Source organism: Falco naumanni, chromosome 18 (genome assembly GCF_017639655.2).
Source record: "Falco naumanni isolate bFalNau1 chromosome 18, bFalNau1.pat, whole genome shotgun sequence".
In the NCBI taxonomy this organism is placed as follows: domain Eukaryota; kingdom Metazoa; phylum Chordata; class Aves; order Falconiformes; family Falconidae; genus Falco; species Falco naumanni.
Window position 1 is genome coordinate 4,716,699 of NC_054071.1, and position 25,865 is coordinate 4,742,563.

General features: G+C 59.2%; 1 protein-coding gene across 10 annotated transcripts in view; it reads left to right on the forward strand.

Annotated features, from left to right (window-relative positions):
- The first annotated feature begins 604 nt into the window (after positions 1–604).
- The window catches only part of SRCIN1 (SRC kinase signaling inhibitor 1), a 69,169-nt gene continuing 43,908 nt past the window's right edge, over positions 605–25,865 (forward strand). For 3 of the 10 annotated variants that reach the window (XR_005831407.1, XR_005831408.1, XM_040617680.1), the window contains exons 1-3: positions 11,362–11,705; positions 11,926–12,101; positions 22,506–22,789. Coding sequence is in view for 8 of the 10 variants with exons in the window: in XM_040617680.1 (XP_040473614.1) it covers positions 11,984–12,101; positions 22,506–22,789 (402 nt within the window). In the remaining 2 variants the exon portion in view is untranslated. Of the gene's footprint in view, positions 645–11,361; positions 11,706–11,925; positions 12,102–22,505; positions 22,790–25,865 lie in introns of those variants that run through there. The other 7 variants (XM_040617675.1, XM_040617676.1, XM_040617678.1 and 4 more) reach the window with 4 other exon arrangements.

Consider the following 25,865-nt stretch of genomic DNA (forward strand, 5'->3'; position numbering starts at 1 on the left):
GGCAGGTCCCCAGGACAGGCTGTGCTGCCGCACAAATCAGGGCACAACACAGTTACGCAGCTTCACTTATCGTAGAAAGGTCCAATCTGTGTATTTCCCAGGAAAAAAACCACAAGGAGCCGATCTGCTCCGATTCTCCCTTGCTCTGCCACGGCTGTAACTCCTCGTCCCAGCAATCATCCAGCGCTTGGACTGGAGGCTGAGCTGGGCAGGGTGCCCTCAGCCAGACCCCGCAGCAGCTGCAGACTGGGCCATTTTGGAGTTCAAAATGGCATTTGGGGGTTCAAAACCCCTACGTGTGGGAGGAAACCCCCCCGTGCACAGGGGGGGCATGCCTGGCACCGTGGGCGTGGGGTAGGAGGGGGCTGCTGCTCTCGTGCCCCCACGGTGGGGCACAGCCTGGCTCCCCATCGCTCGCCGCGCTGCGTTTCATTCTCAGATGCTTTCTGCTGCTGCTCTTTTGTTTCAGATTTATTATGTGTTTGCTTGCTCTTATTTATTTATTTCCCTCCATCCCCGGCAAACTTTCCCACCTGGATCGTGTTCATTCATGAATCTCCTCCTTTCCTGTCCCTAACCAGGGCTCGATCGAATTGCAGGAGGGAAGAAGCCAGGACTCTGTTCCCTTTGTTTAAAGTCTCCAGGTCAGTACCGGGGCTGGGGGCCAGCAGCGTGCTCCCACCCTGCTTGTTTCATGTTTGATGTTCACCCCTTCCCCGACCCTCTCCCGGGTGCAGGGACCGTGGTGGGTGAGGGCAGCACCTGTAGCTCGTTTCCCCCGGTATTTATAGGAGGGTGCTGCCTGCTTTCTGCTTTGCATCGATAGTTAAGGCATTGGCTCCCACCCTCTTTGCAGGGGAGGGAGGGTTTTTTGAGGCTGGGGATGGTGTCTGCAGCCGGAGGCATCGCTGATGCTCTTGGAGGGACCAGCTCTCCCCCCACCAAGTGCTGGAGCTTGAAAGGTTTGGGATTTTCCTTGTTGGGGATGGGAGGGGAAAGCTTTCAAAGGGGAATGAGAGGAAGATTTTTGTTTTCTGGGGTTAGGGGGAGAGGCAGGTGCTTCATCTAGGAGCCGGCTGTGGAAGTGTGGCTGGTTTAGAAAAGCTGTAAGAGGGGAAATGTGGTGGAATCTGTTCAGTAGCAACCCCTGCTGGGTCTGTCATAATAATAGATTTTATTTCTGTGGCATCTGTCGGCCTCTAATGGGCTGGGTGTTCACATTGCCAGAGATGGTTCCAGTGCCTCAGTGAAGATTTCAGCATTTCTTTTTGCGGAGGCTGAGAAGCGCACCAGTCAATCAGGGTGGCAGCTCTGAGCTAAAATAATCCCAAGAGCAGCAGCACCACTCAGTCCTGGTCCAGGCGATCGGGAAACCACCTGCCTTCAGAAAAAAATCCCTCCTTTTCCTCCAACAACATCTGTGCTTTCCAAGAGTCCATCCCGTAGCTGTTCCCCAGGGCTGAGAGCCACAGGCGTTGCGCAGCATCCCGTTTCCTTCTGCTTTAGGCTTATTTATCTGGGATTTTGGTGGCCTCCTGTCCTGCCCCAGCGTGTCTACCTGTCTTAAGGCATGTGTGTGGCTGTAAGGCAGCTGGAATCCCAGGGCTGTGCCGGGGAGGACAGCCTGGAGGTGGAGGAAATCAAGCTCGTAATATGTGGGGTGTGCCAGGCTTCCCGACACGCGAGCCCGCTCGGTGTAAAAACAAGGGGCTGGAACAGTGCGCTGTAATTTAATTGCGTTTCCTGCAAATGCCTTGTTGGGTTGTAATGAACACATTATCCCGAAATGGGAGTGGGGAAGCAGGATGAAGACAGCAGCCCACGGTCAGGCCGTGCATCCATATGGGGATCTGCCCCAGGCGCTGATCACTGCTCTAGCTTGTTTGCCGTCCCAGAATTACACATGCAATTAAGTTCCTGGCTCCAAATGGCGTGCACGCTTGCCCCTCAGCTGGAGAGCAGATTGCACGGCTGTTTCCTTGGGGCCGTGTGGGAAGGAAGGCTTGGAGGCTGTGCTCCTGGCCGTGGCTCCTGTCGCTCTTTTCTGGAGCTGGGAGTTGGCTCTCCGGGCTGGAGGCACAGCCAGCGCTGGTGGTTTCCATCACTGGTGTGCCCGGGGAGGGCTGCAGGTCCTGCTGATGCTGGACCACAGCGTACTGGGGAGGGAAGTAGCGTAAAAGTGATGCTGTGCTGGGATTTAAGTTCTTGCATGGCTTGAGCAGCACTTGGAGGTGTTAAAACTAGTACACGAAAGAAGGTTGAGGGGAGGGGGGTGAAGGCGATGGGTAGGATTTGTGGCATTTGATGGGTTCGGGGGGTCTTTTCAAGAGCAGAAAAGACCCTTCTCATCACCTAGTTTGACCCCAGCCGCCTGACAGAGGCTGTCAGGTCTCGGCAGTAACTTCTGCGTCAACTCCTGCGTCAAGACATAACTCCTGGCTGAGTGGGCATTTATCTTTCGGAAGGACACCCTGCCTCGGTGCAAAGGTGGGAAATGATGGAGAAGCCACCCGGCTCGGCGCAGGCTCTCCCCAGCCTCGTTCAGCACATTTGCCTTCTCTTGTCTGCGTTTCTGACGCTTCAGCTTCCAGCTATCAGATCTTGTTCTGCCTTTGTCTGAACAAGATTAAAGAGCCCCCGCTCTCAGAAGCTGCATCCTCACGGAGGGGAACATACAGACAGTTATAAGGTCATCCCGCAGCCGTGTAATGATGCCAGTTAATAAGCTTGTCTCCCATGGAAAAAAGGTGGTTTTGACCCCTTCTGAAAGGTTGCTAGCACCTGCTTAGGCTAACAGACCTGTGGCTCAGCGACGGAAATCAGCACCGTTCTTTCATCCCGTTCAGGTTCCGGCAGTGACGGGGTTCAGGGTAACCCTGGAGGCAACTGTGGAGGTTTTTGAGCTGTCTCGGTAGCGTGGAGGTTTGGCTTTTGTGTCCCAAGTCTTGTTGCAATCCAACAGGATGCAACAGGGACTTATTAGGTAGAGCTGAGCCCTGGGACTGAGCGGGGAGAAGTGGGGGATCATCTGTGACGGGGCTGAGCCGTGCAGCCGGGATGCTGGGCTCGTTGCTTGCCCAGGTGAAGGGGCAGTAGCTGCGGGCAGGGATGGTGCTGGGTCAGCCAGACCGGAGGGCAGGGGCTCCCAGCTGCCATCGTGTCCCCCTGGGACGGGGGAAGGGGCTGCCCAGCGGTTCCCACTCGCCTCTCCCCCAGCCAGGCTCCCCAGGTTGGGACGCTAAACCAGCTTGTGTTACCTGAACGCTTCTCCCTGTCAAGCAGCCCAGGGAGGAATAATTCAGAGCCAACAGCTTTTTAATATCTCCGTGCTTCAAGTCAATTTTCAATGCAGTCATTTGCCTTTTAATTAAAATTATTACTTCTCCCCCTACATGCATCTTCTTCCCCCCTTTTAAAATCAGCAAACAGCCAACCTGCTTCCCCCCACCCCCCCTCCTCCTCCTCACTGGTGCTGTCTGGGCTTCCCAGGCTCCTGGGCTGGAGCCTTACTGGCTCTTGGCCCTGGGTGACACCCGGCCACCGCTCTGGCTCGCCGGCAGCTGGGGATGCTCTCACCTCTGGTTTCCTGCCTGCTTTAATAAAAGAAATGTGATGGAAACAGATGCACTGAGATCCTTCCCTGGTGTAAATCAGGGCAGAGCCACTGCGGTAAGCCAAGCCACGGTGATTTACACCAGGCAAAGGTCCTTGCCTTGTTGCCCTTTGTGGTCGGAGGATGTTGCCAGGATCAGTGCGTGGGCTGTGGGCAGCCTTCTCCTGGGTGCTGGGGGCAAGTGGCAGATGCCTGTTCTTCCCTCAGCACCAGTGAAATCCCAGTGTCAAACCACGCAGATGCAAGAGCAGCCTCCTAAGCACGGTCTGGGGCCATGGAGACCCACAGGTGATGACATTCCCCCCCCTCTTTCCAAACAGCACCCGGAGAGGGATGGAGCTGGCAGTGGCAAGATGAGCCCCGGTGTAACGGGGGGTGCTGGGGGGGCCAGGCAGTGCAGAGTGATCCCCAAAATAGAGCTGGAGGTGGGTGGGAGAGGATGTGGCCCCTCTGGGCTCCCAGTGGGGTGTCTGCAGCGCGGTGCTGACAGGTGCCGGGCTGACGAGCTCCAGACTTGTCAGCGCTGGTGATGTACCTATAATTACTGTCTGATGTGCCAGAATTAGACTGGGAGCTGAGTAGTTTGATGCAGACGTGAGTGTCCTTGGCTGCCAGCAAGAGGTTTAACAAGTGCGAGGCTGCGGGCAGAGCAGATCCCCATCCCCCCCCCCCCCCCCCCCCCGCCTTGCTGGCATGGCCGCTCTCCTCCCCTGTTGGGATCCAGCCTTTGGGAAGGGTGGGATGGGTGAGGAGCAGGGTGGGATGGTGAGGAGCATCCCAGGATGGTGGTGGTGGTGGCAGGAGGGCTGGAGGCTGCTGCTGGGGAATGGGCTGTTGTATTCAACCGGCTGTTCCTTCGCGTGGTGCGCGACCCCCCAGCTCCTCACCGTAACCGAGGGTGGCTGAGCCGCACCGGGGGCAGAACAGGGGTGCCTCTCCCCTGCACCCACCAACCACGGGGCTGAACTTCCCCATCCTCCAAACTGCATCCCAGCACCAACTGCTCCCCAGAATTTGATCTGTGCAACTCCCTCAGCCCCTTATTCGGAGCTGTGTAAAGCCCCCGGGATGGCTGCATGCCCTGTAGCATCCCTCGGCTCGAGGCAATTCTCCCAACCACCCTTTGCTCCAGCATCACTCGCCTGTTTCTTGTCGAGATTTCTGGTTTCTGTGCTCCCGTCCGTGGCTCTGGCTGTCACTAGCCATGCTCGGCGTGACGGGTACCCCCAGCCTGCGCCAAGGTATTAAAGCCTTTATCGTAGTCCAGGGCCTGCAATTCACAGCACAAGAACCAATAAATAGGAATGATTCAGAATCATTTAGCAGCTTCTGCTTGGGAAGAGAGAGACCAGGACCTCAATTAAGCTATTTGTAAATTGTTAATTTAAGCATTTCACTCAGATGCCTTAAATTGTTCCCTCCTGCAGTTTACAAATGGGTAAAGAGCACAGAAATATAAATGGAGCGGTGGGGAAATGCCATTTAGTTACTGTTTTTGGCAGTGGTAATAGCATTGTAGCTAACAGCGCTTTGATTTAAATCAAAGTAAACCAGGGCCGCCTTTAAAGAAAGATCGATTGGGGACCAGTGGTCTCCAGGTGATGGGGGACCCGACGTGGGGGTGTCAAGGGTGTGACGCTGCTGTGGAATGAGGAGCTGGGAGCTGCCAAAAAGCCTGGGCAGCCCTGGGATCGCTAAGCCCCCGTGCCAGGGGTGCTTGCTTGCATTTTTTTTTTTTTCTATGCCCTGCAAAGTAATTGTTAAAAACCCTTTATTTTTTCTCTGGATTTAAGCTGGGTGACTGCTTCCCTTCTGGCACGGCAGTCCTGGAGAGGTTTGGCTCCCCAGGTGGGTGGGCAGCAGCATCGTTGGCCGGTCCCAATGGGTGCAGCTCCCAGGGGCTGGTGCAACCCCCCCTGATTTCCACCACACACATCCCGCCCCCCCACCCTTGTTCTGCCCCCAAGCACTGGAAGCACAGGACAGGAATGGTTTGCCAGCAGCACAGCTTGGCAATGCCAAAAGGTTTGAGGAGCTCTGAACCTCGTCAGTGGCACTTGGGAAAGCTGCCCCACCTCAAGCGGTGCTGGGGAGGGGGGAGCTTGTGGCCCCCCCAAACCCAGCGCTGCTCTCGCCGCGCAGGAGGGTTGCTTTCTGTCTGCAGAACTAAAGCCGAAAGCTCCTTCCAGGGACCTGGCCCAGGACCTGGCCCTGCATCAGCCACTGCTGCAGCTGGTCCTGGTGTATGTGCCTTCGTGTTGCGGGGTGGCAGCTATTTTAAAGCAGGAACAGGGCACATCTCCTGTAACGCCCCCCCCAGCTGGGGTGGGACAAAGCTCAGCTCCGAATCCTGCCCTGGGGAGTGGGATTTGCTGCATCTGCGCTCAGCAAGTGAGCAAAGGGAGAAGGATGCTGAAGGACTTGGTGCTGTGCCACGGCGCCGGGTGGGAGCTGGGTGCTGCGGGCGCCAGCCTGGCCCCGGGAGGTGTTGCTGCAGCAACTCGGGGCCGGGCTGCGCTGCCAGGCATCGCTCGGGTTGTGCCATTTGGGGAACAAATTCTCGCTTGCCGCTTCTCCAGGCGGGTTTTGGCTTCCTCACCAGCTGGGGAGCAAAGCCCCAGCCCCACGGGCTTGCCGAGCGGGTGCCGGGGCGGCCGCGGGAACAGCTTGGGCTGTGAGTGGAGCCGAGCCCCGAATGCGCGGTGGCACTGGTCCCCGTGGGAGGCTGGCGGGGCCCTCCCGGTGCCAAGTTCTCCCTTCGGCTCCACCTGCCACCACTTGGCAGATCCCGGCCGGGATCCGGGCGATGCCAGCCTCGGCAGATGTTGCCGCAGCCTCGGCAGGCGGCACGGCCACGTGGCCCTGGTTTCTCTCCCGCAGATCCGTTCCCTTCACTCCTCCGAGGAGGCTGAGCCATCTTCTGAGCTGCCTTGACACCTCTGGGTTCGTGCTGGGGTTTAAGGAGTTTTTATTACTCGAGAACTTATCAGCCATCAGTTGGCTGAGTTTAATAAGAAATTACGCTCCGTGGCCCTTCAGCTGTGAAATGCATTGAGCCGTGTGATGTCAAAAGGTCTCCAATGGATTTTTTTTTTTTTTTTTTTTTCCTTAATCTGGTTTCCTCCCCATTTCTGATAGTAGCAGATACGTCTGCCAGCACGGTACAACCACCAGCCTCTGAAATGGAAAAGGCTTTTCTGTCCACTGAGCTCTAAGCTACCCTGAGGCCAGTGCTCCGTCGTGCCTGGGCGAGAGTCCTATTCCCGCTTGCAGCACCCGGAGGATTGGGATAAAGTCTGACCCACAGACAGTCCCCACAGCCGCCAGCCATCCCACCCCTCTGATTTGAGGCAGAGCTCGTGTCCTGACGTGCCCTTTTCTGGCCCAGCAACGAGCGTTGTCAGATGAGGTGGGGAACTCGAGCACGGGAAAGCGTTTCCTGATGAGACACTGATTTCCCATCAGGTCTCCGCTGCAGCAGCTCGGTGTCGTGCTTGGGTGGGTGCTGTTAGCTGAGGCTCCTTCTCCTGATCCCCCTGGTACTTCAGACACCTGGCTGCAAGCAGGGAAAGGCTGGCTGGCTGGCCGTGCCCCTGCTCGTGAGGACGGGCAGACCAAAAAACCCAAATCCCACGTCTTGTTCGCCCCAGCCATGGGGAAAGAGCACATCCATTCACACGGGGGGGGGTGGGGGTTCCTGGGTCCTGCAGCCCAGCACAGGGCGTGCAGGTGATGCTGAGCGTCCATCGCACAGGCAGGTTGAACTACCTGCAGCACAGCTGGTTTTCTTGCAAGACCCACTCCTGCTTAATTCTTCCTTGCCTCTCTGAGCATCCTTGGCCACTCGGCACGGCAGGTCCCCGCTCCTCTTCCAGCACTGGAACTCGGTGTTGCTGCCGGCTTCCCGAGCAGCATTGCTCGCCCCAGGAGCGGAGAGCTCCGTTAGCTTGGCATCTGAATGATGTACAATAGACCCACTGTGTGCAGCGTGTTAGGGCACTGCATGCGTGAATATTGCTGTATAGACTGCGTGCCCTGAGCCCGGCTGCGAGCAGACACAAAGCTGTGCTGTCTGTCCCGGCTCGGAGCCGGGGGGGGGGGGGGGGGGGGAAGCGGCCGTAATTCCCACCCGATGACTGTCTCACTGTTGGGATTGTAACGGCAAAGAGCGAGGCTTCGTTGTGCCGGGGGCTGTAGGCAGGTGTTGTGAGAAGCCGTTGTATGTCTGAAGGGCTTACAGCTGAAGCAGGAGCATGGAGAGGCAGCGGGGAGGAACTGGTGGGTGTGTGGGGAGGGGAAAGTGCTGCCCAGCAAGGGGAAGGGGGCAAGGGGGCACGGAGCAGGGCACCAGGCATCCTTCTCCCCTGCAGGCAGGTCAGGTGCTGGTGCTGTCTGGAAACAGCTCCTTGAGCAGCTGCTGAGAGCAAAACCATGTCTGGTGTTGCAGGTGTAAATGCAATGTCTTACTCCGACGTGTTAGCTGCTTTTACCAGCCTCTCACTGGGAATTGCCTGGCTGACACACAGCTGCTCTGCCCGGCTGATCCCGGCCCGGGTGAGGACAAGGTGTCACCTAGCAATGGGATTTTTGCGTGCACAAGTGACTCTTGCCACCACCCTGCCAGCTCAGGTTTGCGCTGCAGGGAAGGCATAGCCTTGGAAAGCCCCGAAGTGGGAAGACCTACCTTCGGACTTAAAAGCTGGAGTTTGTTACTGAGCAAGCCTAGGTGGGCTTTTGGGGTGCAAGTGTAAGGGTGCCCCTGCCCACGGTGACAGCAGGACCATCCCTGTGGTGTTGCTGCCCCAGTGCCAGGCACAGGGGATGCTGCTGGGACCTGGGATGGTGCCTGGCACCCGCCGTCCCTGCAGTAAGGGAGGTGGTGGGAGGGTCCTGGGATAAACCTGGGTGCTCGGTGCTGCTTCTGGCTCCTGCCCCCATCCTGCGGCACCTTAGTGCCCTGTGTGATGGGGATGGTGCTCCTCTGCCCCCCAGGATGCTCAGCATCACCTGCACGCCCCGTGCTGGGCTGGGGGACCCAGGACCCCCTCATGCGAATGGATGTGCCCCTCAGGGCGAGGGATGTGAGACAGCGATGGTTCTGCAGGCGAGCCCTTCCGAGCAGCTCTTAAACTGCAATAATGCTTATTTACTCGTCATCGGCAGAGCAATCAGAATTGAAAGGTCACCCCATCCTCTGGCCCTCCCTGCAGCGGGACTGCGGGAGTGAGCCAGGTTTCAGGGATCAGCAGGAAGGACAATTAATCCTTGCTGCCAGTGGTAATCATGTTTGCTTTTTTTCCAGCATAGCATCCTCCCATCACTAGATGCTCCTTGTGTTTCCAAACCTTCAGCTTTAGCTCTAGCAGCCCTGTACTGTCCCTGTGGCAGGGAGCACAGCGCATCTTCCCTGCCGCTCTGGGTCCTGTCATGGCTTGGCAAGCTTCCCAGCCCTGCCACTGACCTGCCCTTTGGCCTTGGTCATGTCTCCTCACCTCTCTCCTCCCAGCTGCGTTGCCTGCATCGACTCAAAGCTCTTTGGAGCAATCCTACCTCTTCCCCACGGTGTTGGCCCAGCGCAAGGTGCACCGATTCACATAGCGCACAGGCTACAGGTAATATAGTCACGATATAAATGCAGAAGGAGAGATGCCCTTGGCCCCAGGCTAAGGGAGGGAGGGGGAAAAAGCTCACCCTGTGTGTGCGTGGTGTGCGGGAGCCAGCTCAGCGCTCTCCAGAAGTGCTCAGCAAAAAGCAGCGTCATTTTCTGGGGGGGGGTCGTCATGGCAGAGCATGCAATGAATCCTTGCCTGCCTGTGCCAGCCGTGACTCATGGCTGCGGCTGTTGGAGAGCCTGGAAGGGCTCCAGTCAGGAGCTCAGGGCTCTGGAGTTTCTCCCTTCTTGCCCTGCCACTGTGGGGCTCTGAGTCAGGAGCGCTTCTGTCACCCCATCTCCATCTGTGCCTCAGTTTCCCCATCTGCAAAATGGGAATCAAGCCTACCTGTGGGTCTTTGGAGTGAGGTTTCCTGAGCCCTACAGCCCTTCCCACCAGGGGCTGTCTGGGCTGCGGTGTCAAGACTTGAGTGGTTGCAAGTCCCTGAGATAACTCTTAGGACACCAGGATGAGCTGGCTGGAGAGAAACACTGGGAATGGGGGACAGATTAAAAAAGGGGTGAGTTTGCAAAGCCAGCACTGGAATAGAGGGGAGAGACCTAGAAAAGTGGGAAGGACTGAGGCAGGGGGGGCTCCATGGCACGAGGGACCGGCGCTGGGCAGAGCACACGCTGCCACAAGCTGGAATTGCTCTGCTGCAGGTGTCAGGAGAAACTCCCTGGACAGGCAGGCAGCGTGCAGGCAGCGCACAGGCAGCAGAGAGCCATCGCCTGAGCAGGTGAGCCATTTCTCTCCAAACAAGGTGGTTTAATTGGCTTCCATCTAGCTGACGAGCAAAGAGCCCTTCGGTGGGTTTTTAAATCTGGGCAAGTTTGGATTCTCAGAGCAATGCAGAGGCCACCGTGATTTCAGCTGGATATTTAATACTTTTGGCAGGTAGAAAGGCAGCTCTTGGCTCTTCAGTAATTGCGACTGGACACCAGGGTGTAAGTGTCCCCACAAATGCATGTGCAGGTGGTTTTGGGGCGCAGCCGGCATTGCTGCTGCCGGGGGGGCTGCTGGAGTTTGCTCTTAATTGCATTGCATCGGTGTTTGGGTGCTGTGCGGTGGCAGCTCAACTGAAGAGGATCCTTGCAGGACAGGTCAGGGCTGTGCCGGGGCGTTGTGGTCCTGCAGGACTGCCGTGGGTTGTGCTACGTCTGAGTTTTGGGGTACCCGTGGCTGGGTCAGCATCTCCCCAGGACTTTGGGGGAAGAGACATGCAAAACCATGGGCACAGCAACTGTCTTCATTAGCTTGGATGGATGAAAAGCAGCTGGCTTGTGTCTCTGGCATCTTTCAGGTCTTCATTCCTGTTCCTCCCTCCCTGGGGGCAACCTGGGCAGCCCCCGCCAGGGCCAGCCTGGCCACGGGGATTTCTGGGCAGCTTTGAGAAGGGTCACTCCAAGCCGTACAAGACCCCTTTTGAGCCAAGTCAGGTCACAGCATCGTTAAGGGCCAGATCCAGCATCGTGTCCTGGGGACAAGACTTTTGCAGAGGGGTTCTTCTGTGAGCCCTGGGGGGCAGCTTCAGGTTTTCCTTCACCTGAGCCCCCCAGGGCTGGCACAGGAGCAGCTGTGGGCCGCCCTTGCAGACAGAGTGGGACTCAGGGTGGCTGTGCCCAGAGCTGGGCAGCTTGGTGGCATCGGGGAGGCAAATGTGCTCACATGTCCCCAGCACCGCGCGGTCCTGGTGCCCTGTACACGTGCACCCTCCAGGCTTGCACCCAGGGCCGGGGGGGGTTGGGAGCATGAGAAGGGCTCCGTGAGTGGCACCGGCAGCCCGTGGCACGCCGATAGCCGGTGGCACGTTGCCGGTTGGTCCTTGGTTTGGCAGGGAAGGGAGGGGGCAGCGCGGCAAGCTGCAGGCAGTGATGGCTGTGCATGGCTGTGCACTGGCTCCTGGCTCCCAGCCCATGTGATGTGTTTGAGGGGGCACAGTGACATTTCAAGAGGAAGAAAAAAAAAATACCCAGAGACCCACTGGGAGCTCTGAAAAGCCTGAGCCAGAAAAGAAAGCAAGAGAGACAGACATCCGCGCAGAGCGGAGGAATAAAACGGGGCAGGGGGGGAAAAGTTGCCAGGGCAGGGAAAGGATGTGAGCTGGCTTGGAGCCGGGAGGATGCGATGGCCGCTGGCAGGGGAACTGTGGCGGTGACTGTCAGCCATGGAGACAGCCCCGCTGCCCACCCGCCGGCCGTGCGCCCCTCGCTAACCCGGGCACAGAGCGGGGGACCAGCAGCCACAGGGAACCGGGGGGCAGCAGGCTGCTGGCTCGGGATCTTCTGCATCCATCCGCCCGCCCGGGCACCGGCACCGCTCCGGCTCCGCTTTCCCGTGCGGAGGATTCGGCGCTGGATGTAAGGGGACAGTTGCCGCACGGTTGAGCGCCGACCGATTGCTGCGCGCAGGCTTCCTGGAGGTCACTGCCGTGTAATAAGGTCGGTAACAATCCACCTAGCTGCTCACTTGCGCTGCATACATGTTTAATAATGAACTGGTTCTGTATTTAATTAACATAAACAGCTAACGCAACTTGATACGTCTCCTTAGATTTAACTTGACAGAGACGGCGTGTTGCTTTAAATACCAAGTGATTAGTAAAACCATCTTTCATTTGGTTTAAACATATGCGATAAGATGCATGTGTTTGTCACACAGATTTTGGAGCCGTGCTCCGAGCTGTCTCCCAGTTCCTCTCGGCTGCCTGGGTACCACCATGCTTCCTCGCTGGGCAAAGCATCCCTTTGCCGCTTCCCCCAGAGCGGTGCCGAGGCTGCCGGAGCAGCAGAGACCCGCCGAGCCCGGGGACTACAGGCTCTCTCCGTTGCTCATGGGTATGGACCTGGGGGGGGACACGGGGGGGGATGCAGGCTCCGGAGCCACCGGGGGATGCTGGTCCCTTGGGGATGGTCCCAGCCCTACGCAGGTGGGCTTTTCCCCGGGAAGCGATGGCGAGGGCTGGGGTGGATGCTCGGCGCTGGTGGGAGGAGGCGGGCAGGGCTGCAGGCAGCTGCTGCTGCCCTCCTTTTGCTTGAATAAACCTCGTTGCCTGCACCGCTTCTGACTGGCGCTGGTGGAAGGGCTGCGGGGCAGAGGGGCTGAGCTCTCCCTCCGACGTGCCCTGGTGTGGGGGTTAGGAAGGGCAGGAGGGGGCACGAGGGTTTGCTCAGCGCCAGCAGGAACAGGCAGGGGGATGGCATCTGCCTCTGGGGACGGTGCGGTGGCCTTGGCCTGGTGTCACCCACAGCATCCCACTCTGAGCTGGGGTGTACTGGGGGATGCGGTGCCAGCCGGGGAGCCCTGCGGGGGCTGGGCACCTCAGTGTCCTCACGCCTGCAGATGCGGAGGGACACGTCCCAGCAGCACCCCTGTGCCACGGTCTGTGCACCCGGGGTCTCTGATCAGCTGACAGTGAAGCCCCGTCTGATCTTACCACCATGTTTTCCAATTGTGAGTGCGTTTTCCTGCATTGTAAGAGGCTTTAGACGCAAATCTGAGCAATTTTTTCCCCAGTATTTTTGATTTTTAACTAGCTGTGACTAACCAGGCTGGCACAGCAGGCTGCGACCAAACGCCTACATGCTACCTGTGCGCTTATAAATAGGGTCTGTTCTCCATACCCCATTCGGAGTGTTCCTGGGCTCCTGAGCCCCTCCACAACACCAAAACAGCTTCTTCCAGCCTCTCCCCCGCAGCCGCCAGAGCAGAGCATCACCCCATCTCCTGGCAGGAGTCACCCAAAAAGGCACTGCCCCCCCAGTTCCTGCCCAGAGGCTGTGGGAGCAGGGCTTGGTGCTGTGGCCAGACCTGCTGAGCTCCAGGCTGTGTCCAAGTACCTCGCGATGGCAGCAGGAGCCAAGTCTTCAGAAGAGTTGGCTCCCCCCGTGCCAAGGCAGAGATGGGCTGAGGGTGGCTCTCCCTGGAGCAGCCGGCATCGCTGCAGTCCCCGACATGCCGAGCCGGGGAAAATCCCCCTCCCAGGTGCTTTCTCCTGGAGCTGAGCACTTCGGTGACTCCAGCTGGAGGCTGTAACCCTGAGCTGCAGGGCAAGGGCTGGAAAAGCCATAGGTTTGGCTTGAATTCTTGCCTTAAGTGGCTTTCTTCAAGCCCCTCTCCCAGCAGGGATGCTGGAGGGGTGGTTCCCTCCCTCAGCCCTGCCGTGCTCTTACAGATGAATTTGCTTTTGACGAGGTTGCAGCATGTAGTCAAAGCTCCTGTCAGGCGGTTTCGGCCTCCCGCCGGCGAGCGAGCGGTTAGCATGGCTGCACTAATGGCGGGAGATGAGAGGAAGGGATTAGCTTGCTTGAAAAATTGCACCAAGTGCATTTCGCCAAACCGCAGGGCTGGCGCGGTGCATCGCTGCACGCCGGGCAGGAGCATTGCCTGCTCTGCCAGCCTGGCCCTGGGCTGCTCTGCCCGCATCTTTCCCCTGCGTGGGAGCTTTGTGTCTCGTCCTGCAGCCTTCCTCTCCATCGACTTGTTGCGTTTTGTCTCTGCCTTTGATCTCGAGCTCTCCGAAGCAACGCTTGCCCATGTTTCCAAGCCGGGGCTGCTGGCGTGCATCCCTCGTGGCCGTCCCCAGGAGTGGGATGCAGCCTCGTGCCCAGCTCTGGGCTTTCACCCCGCCAGGCTGGAGGGTCCTACCGACAAAGCCCCTCTCCCACTGCCAGACCCGCTGCTCCTTCGCCTTTCTCCGGTCATGGAAGTGACAGTGGTGGCCTTGCTCTGTTGAGTGACTTCGCTCAGGGGCTCATTAGAGGAAGAAATAATCCTGGCAGGAGTTGGGTTTTGGCCTCAATGTGTGTCCCCTCCAGCTCACCTTCCTCCTCCTCTCTGCCAGCCCCCCTCATGGCTACTCCCCACGCCTCTGCCCTCATTCTCATCTCTCTGCAAGCAGAGCAAAAGAAATGAGCCCAAAGCCCAGCTTGTGGGCTCGGATGAATTCCTGCCTCCAACCGAGCAAACCCACGCAGCTGCAGGTGATGGGTGAAGGCTGGAGCAGGAGCCTCCCGCTCCCAGGGCACCGGCAGCCGCTTTCCCGAGCAGTTTTGCACAGCATGCGGACACACATCTTCCCTGCCCTCTGCCACACGGAGAGCTGGTTTTGGGGCTGTTTCCTTCGAACCAGCCCCAGCCCCCCATCATCACCATCACCCCGCCGTGCTCTCTGTCCTCCTGCTGACTCTCCCCACGTCCCTCCCTCTGCTCTGGGCTAAGAGGAACCATCGATTTGATGTCTTGAGAGGGCAGTTTATCGCTTTCCTGATGCCTGATAGATTGGAATTGATTTCCAGAGCAATTTGCTCGAGCAGCTCAAGGCGGGAGAGCTGGGAGCTGTGCTGAGACCCGGCTTTGCAGGAGCGCGGTGGGGACGTCGTCGTCTCTGGGGCCGTTTGGGAGCTGTGGCACTGGTCAGTGTGGGAATCCTCCAGAAGGACCCGTGGGGCAGGGAGGGCTCTCAGAGCAGCATGAATTCACCTGCCTGCAGGGGAAGAAGGGATGGATGGAGACGGCAGCTCTGCACGTGATGGGGGCTGCAGGGTTCCAGGGCCCACCGTTGCCTTGGGCTCATCCCAAGGCTTTGCCCCCCAGGCTGAGCAAAAGGGGGGACCCGGCTTCGCAGGGAGACTTGGCTCTGCTTCGCTGCACGACTGCGGGTGAGTCACTGCCCCGCGTCCACGCACACCCTGCATGGAGGCAGATGCTGCGCTCGCCTGTCTCGGTGAGGCCGTGGGAGTCAGCGGGTACTGCCAAGATGCTGGGAAAACTCTGGGTCCTTTCAGGAGACTGTAAATACTGATCCAGCCAGGGCACCGTGCTGGACACGGCAGTGGCGTGTGGCTCTGCTGGTGCTTTCCTGCTGCTCCAACCCTGGGTTTGACATCCTCACGCCTCAGCATCCCCATCTGCAGCATCCTCAGACTCGAGCTGTCTGCATGTACCTTCCTCCGGGGCAGAGCCTTTCCTCCCCCAGCCTGTGCCTCAGTTTCCCTCCCCCATTCAGGGCTAAGGGGGATCCCCAGCCTTGGACCTGCCTGGCACAGCCTGGGCTAATCCCATCCCAGTTGCCAGGCTGCCGGCTGCGCCGCCTCGAATTGCTGCTGCTGCGTGGGTGGGAGACGAGACCACAATGTGGTTTGTGTTTATGCTGTGAAGAGCCTGGTCCCTTCAATCCTCCCCTCTTCTTTATTTTTATCTGGCGTCCCGGAGCTGCTGGCATCTCCCCAGCCACTGTGCCATCCCCGCCAGCTGAGGATGCAGCCTCTTGCCAGGACACACGGGGCTCTTTTCTCCTCTGGTCCCCGGTGGGGAGGCTCTGCCCGGCTCTGCCCTGGGCAGGGATGCTCTCCGCGTGCAGAGGATGCCACTGTCATCGGCTTCCTGCCAAAGGTTGGGGATGAAGCTGATGGCAGGGGAAAGATTTGCCCCAGCTCTCCCAGCCGTGAGGCATCATTCACACGCCGCCTCACCCTCTACCCATCTTCCTTTCTTTTGCCTAAGTGAGGGCAGGTCCTTTCTGCCTCCCACTGCAGTAGGGATTCATGCTTCCCACCGCTGGGGTGTCTGAGGGGGCCAGGACAGGTGGGGAGGAACCCTCACTGGGATGCCCTTCCCGCAGGATGACGAGGGTGTTCCCAGCCCCCGGCTGCATCCTGAGCGATGCCTGATGCTGCCAAGCTCTGCTTGCTGGGCCCATGGCACAGGTCAGGTCACATCTGTGCCACCGCAGGTGTTTGGAGTGACCCGGCTCTGCTCTATCCCGGAGCTCGCCCTGGCATTTGTAGATTTACCAGCTGCTGAGCTCAGCGCTGCAGGGTGGAAGCAGAGCCGTGTAGCCACCGTATGATCAGTTACACAAGGCTTGTGCACTTACGGACCCCCCGATAGCATTGTCAGCAGAGCCCACCCCACCGGGCTCTTGCTCTTCAGTATCACAGGCATCTCCTGACCCTCAGGGCCATCTGCCAGACAGCCACCATGCGAGAGAGCTGGGACGGGGCTGCCTTGGTGCTGTCCCCTCTGGTCCCTGCCCTCCTGCAAGGAAGCACTCAGCTGAGGGTAGGGATGGTGCCCAGTTGGGGCTGGCAGAAGATGCCGGGAAGATGCTGAGCAGAGGAGATGGTGCGAGGAGGAGGAGGGACGGGCCAGTTCGTGCTTTTCAGCTGCTGCTGCAGTGGGATGCCCATGCTGCGAGCGGGCAGGGGACAGGCAGCGTGGTGGCAGGGAGCCCTGCCTGCAAAAGCAACCCCCAGGGCAGCTGCAGGCTGAGGTGGGCAAGGCTGGAGGAGCTCCCAGGGTGTCGAGTCCCCCTTCCCTGGGTGACAGCATGGGAGCCAGCCTGGCGCATGTGTCCTGTCTCAAAGGAGGGATGTGGGGATGGAGCTCTGGGCAGGAAGGTGTTGGTCCCGATCCTGAGCACAAAACGAGCAGTTGGGCGTGCTGGCTCTGCTTTTGGTACTGCTGTCCAGGGGAGTTAGGAGGTGAACTCATCTCCCATTTCCCTGTGCACGCGTGGGTGTGATAACACCCGGCGAGGTGGGAAGCAACTGCTGCTTTTTACAGGGCTGGCCAGATGGGATTTCTCCTTCAGTTTGGGTTTTGACAATGACATGGGAATTTATCGGGTTGTTTCTCTGCTCCTAAAGTAAAGGACCTGCTTGTCAGGGCAGTGTGGCAGAGAGATGCCAGCTGGACCTCCCCAAGCTCCAGCCAGGGAGCAACCAGTGTGCACCAAAACATTGCGTGGCTTGTCCCCGCGCAGCTCCTTGTCCCCGCGCAGCTCCAGCAGCATTGGCAGGGCTGGCACTAGCGGGGTGCAGGCAGGGTCCAGGGCACATAGAGGCTGGGGACAAACAGAGCTGGGTCTGCAGGGTCGCATCCAGACTGGCATCGTGCGTGGGCACCGTGCCCCTGCCCACCATCGAGGAGCCAAGCAGTGTCCTGGCTGTGGGGTCTGCGCTAGCCCAGCTGGGAAGTTCCCAATGAGGCGGTCGGCGGGTGGTGTTTTATTTTCCTCGGTTCCACTTGAATTTGGGAGTGAAAGGCACGGCGGGGAGCCTGCTGCCTGCTGCTGAGCCCAGGCTAAACCGCAGGACGGTGCTGCAGGGAGGGATGCTCAGGGATGGGGAGCGGAGATGGGGGAGCCACAGCCCCCACCTCCCAGGGACTGCCAGGCACAGCACGGGCATGGGGGCGATTTGTCCCAGGACTGATGTTAATGGTCCCTCGTGGGCAGCTTTGGCATCACCCGGCCTTTCCCAGCAATATGGTGCCCAGTCTTCATCAGCCTGGGAGCAAGAGGATGGGATGGCGGGGAACCTTCTTCCCGGCCACCCGCCAGCTTTCGCTCCCCGTGTTGCTCCCTGTGCGAGGGATGAGGAGGGCGTGCAGTGCCCTCGCATTGACAACGCTGGGTCTGTCCCACTGCCGGCATTCCCATGGGACAGGGACATCAGCTGCCCATGGGCTGGGGCCAAAACAGGGGTGCATTTGATTTTAAACGAACAGATCTGGCTGTGTAAAGCACTGGTGATGGTCGAACCCGTTTGGCACGTGGCGGTGGTGTGGGCAGGGGGTGCGTGGGTCCCCCCCCAGTGTGCCAGCTGCCTTGCTGCTGCTGCTGGGCATGGCTTCAGTAGAACACTGGTGGCTGTGCAGCTCCCAGTGCCTCTTGCTGGTGTTTGCTGGCCCCATCGTGGGGGTGAGATGGGAACCTGGGGCAGGTCGCTTGACCACCATGCCCCCCATCCCGAAATTAATGCAAATAGAGTGTGGTTGAGCCAAGGACAGGGACCCCCCAGGCAGCAATGCCTCTGAAGGCCCCTTTGCCCCAGCAGGTCCCGGCTCGGGCAGGGGTGGGGGATTTCTGGGGTCTCCCACCGATGTCGGCTGTGCAGCACGACAGGAGTTAAGCACAGCAGGAGCCGTGTGGGCTCTCCCTGCGCTGCCCAGCTATCGCTTCTGTGGCGTGGCAGGGAAGGGGTTAGTGCCGAGCAGGGCTCTGGGTGCTGGGCAGCCTCTGTGGGTGCTGTGCAGGCAGCGGGCTGGCAGTGCGGCAGCCGCAGCCTCTGGGAGGAAGGCGAGAGCATCCTGCTCTTCCCACTGCCTTAATGGCTGGGTGCGGGGGAGGCGCATCGCTCCGAGGGGCTTCTATTCTTTCGCCTCCCTTTCTCCCCAAATGTACTCCCCCCGTCCCCTCCCCTCGCCCCTTTTTGTACAATTGCTTTCTTGGACTATTTTTCATGCTCCGCTAACTGCCATTGCTTTCACGACCCGCGTGAGCCTTGCTGCCTCATGAAGATTTATGAAACTGCAGTAATAAACTGTGTTTGAAAGATCCTTTTTATGATAAAACCCTACGAAGCTGCCGGAGGGGGGGATCCGAGCAGACTATGCCGCCGGCCCTGCGGCCGCTCTGACCCGGCGTGGCTCTCGGGGGGCAGCACCCCCAGCACGGGGCAGGTTTTTGGGGGCCTCTCCCACCCCCGGCTCCCGGAGAGGGAGCAGGGAGCTGGTGGGAAGCTGATACTTGGGCTGCAAAGCACCCGCCTGGAAGAGCATCACTCAAAGCACGGTTGGGTGCTGGTGCCGCTGCTTTCCCAGGAAGGAGGCGATGGCCGCATCCTGCTAGGAGCCTGGGCTGTGACCCTGGCGCGGGTGACACCTCTGCTGGCAGGTAAAGATGGATGGATGAATCGGCAAAGAGAGCCTCGTTCCTTTCACTTCCCGCTGCTCGGAGAGGGGCTTGCCAGGATTTACCGTGGGATTTTGGCTGTCGTAGCGGCCCTGCACCCGGCCAAGGAGCCGCCTCCGGCCCCTGGAGACCTGGGGGCTGCCTCCCCCTCCCCACCGGAGCAGTCTGCCGGCCGCGGTGGAAGCTGTCCTGCGCCCCCGGGTAAGTGATGGGATGGTCCCTGTGCGGGGGACACGTCCCAGAGGGGCACCCCGTTTGGCTGGGCTGGGGCGGTGCCAAGATGGGGACCCCAGGCAGGATGCGGCCATTGGCTCTCCCACCCCAGTGACCTACTTGGAAGCAGCCCTGGGAAGCACTTTCCCGGGATCTGCTGTCGCCGTCGCTGGCAGCGGGGCAGCCCGTGTGGGTACCACTGCTCCAGCATCCCTGCACAGGCCCTGCCTGGGAGGAAGAGCAATAATTTGGGGAGGGGGGATTTTGGGGGGCAGGATGCGATGATGCCCTTGGGCTGAAGCCAGGAGGGAAGGATTAACACCCTTTTCTCGGGCGTAGCGCCAGGGAGGCATGACCCTGGGTGCTTTAAGGTCTCTTTCCAAAGGACCCCCCCAGTTGTTGGCGGTTCCTGTATCAAATTGTCTCTGCCCGCTCCAGGCTGGGATATCTGGAGGGGAAAGGTGGCTGATGTGGGGACAGGTACACGTGTGTCTGTGGTGGCTTTTCCTCCTCTCGCCTTCGTGGGGTTCATGGATCACGGGGTTTGTGACGCCGGCGCTGCTTCTCCCCGGCTTGCTCCAGCAAGGGGTGCGGGAGCGGATGCAGCGCAGCCGGGGCTGGAAGAGCCCCCGATGGCATCCAGCTTTGCTCTGCCCCTGTGCAGATTGTGCAGGGCTTTTCAAATCATCCTTTTTAGTAGTCGGCAGAGAGACAGTGAGCTGGCGCGTTCCGCTCCCGGAGCATGTAATTAGGGAGCAGGGAGCTGCATGCTGATGCGTGGCTCGGCAGCAAGAGGAGGAGGAGGAGGAGGGTGGGAAGGAGCCGGGAATGTGGACTCATCCCAGGGCTGATAAACCCGGGGTTGGTGGTGGCACCGAGGAGGAAGCTGCAGGGAACCAGCCCCTCTTGCACCCCTCCGGCCCCCATCCCTGCACCTTGCTCCGGCTCAAGGCCGCAGCGCTGCTGCTCTCCCCAGCGAGAGAGAGGGGCTGCAGCTCCTTCCTCCCAGCCTTGCCCCTGCTGCAGCTGGAGGCTTTCAGGGTCCTCTTCACCCCTCTTTCACAGCTTTCCCAGACTTGCCATTCCGATGGGACGTGATAAGGCCTGGGGGTCCCGGTGGCACTCGGGATCCAGCACTGCAGAGGGGCTGGTTTGGTGGGGACGGGCCACGCTGGCACATTGCCTGTGCCAGGGGGATGCCAGGGGTCCTGCTGCCCCCAGCCCAAGCTGAGAGCTCCCTGCCCGCTCCCAAGGATGCTCCAGGGCACTGCCAATGGGCACCCAATGCTGGGATGGGTGCTGGGTGCTGGATGTGTGCCCCCCCAGCACATCTCTGCTGCTTTGCTGTTGTAGAGCAAGTGCTTGAGCAACCGGCTGAGGGCAGGAAGGGGATTTCTGCCTGCTGGCAGCAAGCCCGCGGTGAGAAACGTGTGTTACAGGGGGGATTACATGAAAGGAGAGGTGGGAAGGCAGCTGCTGGGGCTCAGCAGGGTGGTACAGGAGAAATTGCTCCGTCTGCGTTTCCCACCAGCACTGGAGTTTAGCAGAGGCTCCTCAGCCGGTGGTGCCCGGGGACCCCAAGATGATGCTCTCAGCCCTGCACCACACTGCCTTCCCTGCTGGCAGAAGGACCGAGGTGTCCCCTCTGGCATCTCTCCTGTGCTGCTTTCCCTGGGGGATCTCTGGGTGTTTTGCTCGTGGCAGATGTGCCACCGTGACCTCCCCTGTGCAGCGGTGGCATGGGGACCCAGCTGAGCGAAGCGGCAGGGTGGGGAGGGACCAGGAGCTTCAGCTCTCGCTCAAATTCTGCCGCCGTCTTCTGCATAAGGGGGTGACGGTCACCTGGGTAAGGTTGCATTTGGTGATGGAGCAGTGGGGGACAGGAGCTGGACCGGTTGTTTTTTGGAGGAGGGAAGCGGGGACGGAGCTTTGGCGGGGGTAAGGATGTCCCCGTGGCACTTGCTGGGTGCGTGGTGTCCCCGCCTGGCTTGGAGCAAACCCCCTTGTATGACCTTGAGCAGAGGAGTTGTGTCTGTAGCACACGCTGGAGTCCTGTCCTACATTAATAACACAATCGGTTGATATAAAGCTAATATGTTGGGCTGATAAATAATTAAGGGAAAGGAAGAAACCCTCTGCGACTTGCTTAACAGGAGCTTGGGAAAGAAGGGAGGGGAGGAAAAAAAGGACAAGGAGGGAGATGAATAATGAATCAAGGTTAAATGGTGAGCGAAAAAGGGAAGCCTGAACGCGGTGAATCCCTCCAACACACATGCTGCAGTTGCCAAACTAGTTAGTGGCGGCTCGTGGCCTCAGCGCAGGCACGGCGGTGGTGGCTGGGACCAGCAGGGCTGTGTGACACGGGCTCAGACTGTGTGAGACCCTCAGAAGTGGCTCCTTGGGGTGGGGGCCGGTGCCCTGGGGTTGCTTTGCAGTGGGCGCGGGGGGCTGGGTAGGGGCTGCGGGCTGGGGGGTGGCCTCATCCTGCAGCCACCGAGGAGGTGCCAGGCGCTGGCAGCGTGCGGGGACTTCCAGGCATTCATTACCACTCGCATTGTGCGCGCTCGGCACAACTTCCCTGGAAATTAAAATCACCACATGAAGTTAATGAATTATTAGCAAAAGGGACAAGTCCCTTTCGCCTCACGGCACACAGGACTGCCTACCTGCCCCCTGCCTGCGCTCGCTGCCTGCTCTGCCTGCCCGGGATGGGGTGAGCTCTACGAGAGGGCTGGGATGGGGCAGAGCATCCCTGCGGTGCCCGGCGGCGGTGCTGGGTTTGGTGCCCACAGGCTGGACTGATCCCTGGGAGCAGCAGCTGCGGGGCGGGGGGCTGAGCCCTCCGGCGAGGGTCTTGACGGACAGACATGAGCCTCCCCCCACCTTGGCCAGCATTTCATTTTCTTTTTGATTTGTCCGTGTGTCCGTGTCTCCCTGTCTGTCTGTGCTCCGGAGCGGTGTCCATCTCCTGTGTCTTGTCTGTGTCATTTTAATGACCCAACGCTGTTTTATTCATGTTTCAGCCTGAACATCGTGGTCTCGGTGACATCCCAGCCCCTTTGTCCCTCCCTCTGCCCCCTGCCCCATCCATCTCCTGCCACTGCCAGCCCCTTGCCCGGGAGCGGGGACACCGCTGCCATCGCAGGATGCTAAACCCTGCACCCACCAGCCCCCTCGTTGTACCCCGTTGAGGGGTGACCCTGCTCCCAGCTAGGCTCAGCTATCAATTCCAGCTTAAAACCCCCTCCCCATCCCCAAATCTTAGCACCCCACCTGTGCCCCACAGCAGCGGGGCTGGCCCTGACGCCGCTCTGCTCTCCCCCCCGTGCAGATCCCGAGAGGACAAGCACCCACATGATCTCGGCAGATGATGCCGAGTACCCACGGGAGTACCGGACCTTGGGCAACGGCACCCGGCGCTTCTCCAACGTAGGGCTGGTGCACACCTCGGAGCGCCGGCACACCGTCATCGCCGCCCAGAGCCTGGAAGCCCTCACCGGCCTCCAGAAGTCGGAGATGGAGCGCAAGCGGGATGCCTTCATGGACCATCTAAAGAACAAGTACCCACAGCATGCGCTGGCGCTCCGCGGGCAGCAGGAGCGCATGCGGGACCAGGTAAGGGGCGTCTTCTCGGGGTAGCGGGGGGACATGGGGACCCCATCTCACCCTTTGGGGCTGTCTGGAGGAGAAGAGCCTCACGGGGGGCTCGGATGGTGCACAAAACGGGTGGCTGCTTGCAGCAGCCCTGGTAGGGAGCATCCTCCAGGTCTGAGGAAGAGCATCCCCCATCCCTGATGGGGAGCATCCCCCAGCCCCAGGGGAGAGCACCCCCTGTATCACCAGAGCTGGGGGGTCCCAAGTGAATGTACCCTGCCATAGGGGTGGGTTGGCTCCTGCTGGCTGGTGGCAGCCATAGGGAGGAGAGGGATGTTCCTCCATACAAAGGACATGCAGAGGGGTGATGTGATGGCCATGAGGGGCAGCTGGCCTGTGGATTTGCCCCATGGGGGGGTGACACTCAGCTTAGCTCTCGGCAGGTTTTGGCTGGGCTGCAAACCCCAGCCTTGCTGGGAGAGGGACAGACTGACCCATGGGGCTGGTGTCTGCAAACCCTGCTGCACGCCTGGCGCTGCACGGCTCCGCAAGCCTGGTCCGCCCCACGCCGCACCTCTGCAGCCCCCCAGCCCTGAGGCAGTTGCTCCCTGCCTTAGCTCACATGGCACAAAAAGCCTAAATAAGTAGTTTGCCCAGGCAAAGCTTTGCCCCAGCCCTCACCCCCAGGCTGGCTCTGCGGCACATCCCAGTGCCAGCCCCTGGTGCCCCGGCACAGCCTGTCCCCGCGTGTCTGGGGTGAGGATTTAGCATTAATGGTGTTTTGGGCAGGCTGCTGGTGTGAACACAGGCTTAAATCCCCCCTGCCTGCCCAGCCCCAGCACTCTCCTCTGCGTCCTGGACCCCCCCAAACCGAGGACATTGGTGAAAACCCACAGCCAGCCCTGACCCAAGCAGCCCAGTCACCAGGATGGGGATGCTCTCTCAGCCAGGGGGGTTCGGTGCAGCTCCTGGGGCAGAATATCTTCTCCCCCCACTGCCCAGCAAGGTGCCAGGCAGTCTGGTGAGCCTGGGGGGCTGGGGGGCAGGACGGCACAGGCGTGTGCTGCTGTGCCGTGTGGGATGCGGCAAGGTGTGCCTGGGGTTTAGTACCCACGTCCAGGCAGAGGTGGCCTTTGGTGGCCTGTTCCCAGGTCTCAATCCTACCCCAGGGACCAGCTGGTCCTCGGAATGGGACAGCAAGTGACACATCCGAGCACCCTCACCGAAAGCAGCAGAGCCCACGGGCCGAAAGGTCCCCAGGGGCAACGTCCATCCCTCGTACCAGGGGGTGCCCCTCAGGGCCAGGCAGCACCCCAGGGTGCTGAGGAGCCCACCCCCTCCCCCAGGCGACGGCGATGCCCTGGTGATGCTGTTAGGGCGGCAATAAATCCTCACCTCAAGTGGCACTTTTTATAAAAAGGCACAGGGGAGGGTGAGCGCGGAGGAGCCGGAGGAAGTGGCTGGAAAGAAATCTTATATCATCTCCAACTAGACGCCTCCCCGAGGGACGGAGGCGACGGCTCCCAGCCCTAGCGCAGCAGAAAGAAATCCAGCTTTGTAAGGAAACCCAGCGGGGCCCCGGCATGCCGCCCGCGCCGAGGTGGCATCATCATCATCATCATCTCTGCCTCCTCCGAGCTGCTGCCCGCCTTGCACCCCCCCTCACCCATCGGGGCTGCTTTGGTGGAGCACCAGGGGTCCCCCCCCGCTCTGCAGCCCCTCTCCTTGCAAAAAGCTCGTGGCTGGATGCAAAGAGGAGCGGCCAAATCCTGCACAGCTGCGGGGATTTGCACCAGCTGAGCATCCAGGTTTTGGCTAAGGGCTAATTATGGATGGTGGCTTTGCCATCGCCGTCAGCCCAGGTGCTGTGCAGGGTGCACGGTCCCCATCCGTGCTGCCGCTTGTGAGACGGAGCCCTGACATTTCTAGCCGCAGAGTGATATTTCTCAGTAAATAACTAGGAATCTTTCTCCTATTATTGCAATGATTTAAAGACTTTTTTTTTCTTTTTCTTTTTTTTTTTTTTTTTTTAATAAGCTGCAGCTATAAAAAATCCAGCTTGTGTTGACTCGGGGTCTGATGAGCTTTGGAGGGTTTTTATAAGGTGAAGGAAAGATGATCTGGGTTCTGGAATTATCACCCGCAGGGCTGTGGGTGCCCAGTAGGACCAGAGAGGGGTCCAGGCATCTACTGGCACCGCTCCAAACCCAGCCAGGTTTTTTGGGGCTCGCTGGCGAGGGGTGAAGGTCACAGCCCTGGGCTGGCTCCCCCCTCCCTGCCCCAGGCAAGGTGCTGGCCAGGGGCACAGCTCCATCCATCAGCCCCAAGCATCTCCCGTTTGCAACTGGTGGGGAAAGAAAAAAAAACCAACTAACCCAAAACCTATTTTTCTTCTTTTTTTTTTTTTCTCCTTTTTCCTTCTCCCTGCAGACAGTAAATAATAATGGGGAGAAAATGAAACTAGAAACACAGGAAACCCCAGGTGTCAACCTTTAAATGACATTGGGATACAACACTCTGGGCCTGCCTGAAACGTTTGAAACTCGTTTTGCTATTCTAGGGGAGCCTGGCATGTATTTCAGATCACAGGCTTTGCTATTTTATTTTATATTTTTTTTTAAATTACATATGAGAGAGTTTGCAAAATCAGAGGTGAATAGAAACATTTCATAAATGTCAACATCCCTTTCAGCGTGGCAAAGCCTGCAGCAAAACTCCATTGTACTCATGCATAGGAATTGGAAAGTGAGCGCAATATTAATTTTAATCATATGTATATATAACAGAGCAGGAAAAAAAAACAACCAAAAACCCAAGCAAATAATTGTACCAACACCCAACAGACTGCTAGCAAATCTGCGGAGAAGTCCAAGGCGGCAGCTAGCTAATTTAAAACCCAGATGGGAGAACGCGCTAAATGGGCATGTTAACAATAAAGAGAGGAATGGGAATCGGGACGAGGTGGCTGATGGAGCACATCGGCTGCTAGGCTTTGGGTCTGCTTTTGGGGTAAATCCTGCCCTCGGGGGGGTAATCCAGCTGGAGAGGGATGGCATGGCCAGGTTTCTCATCTCTGTGTGCATGGGTGCTCTAGGAT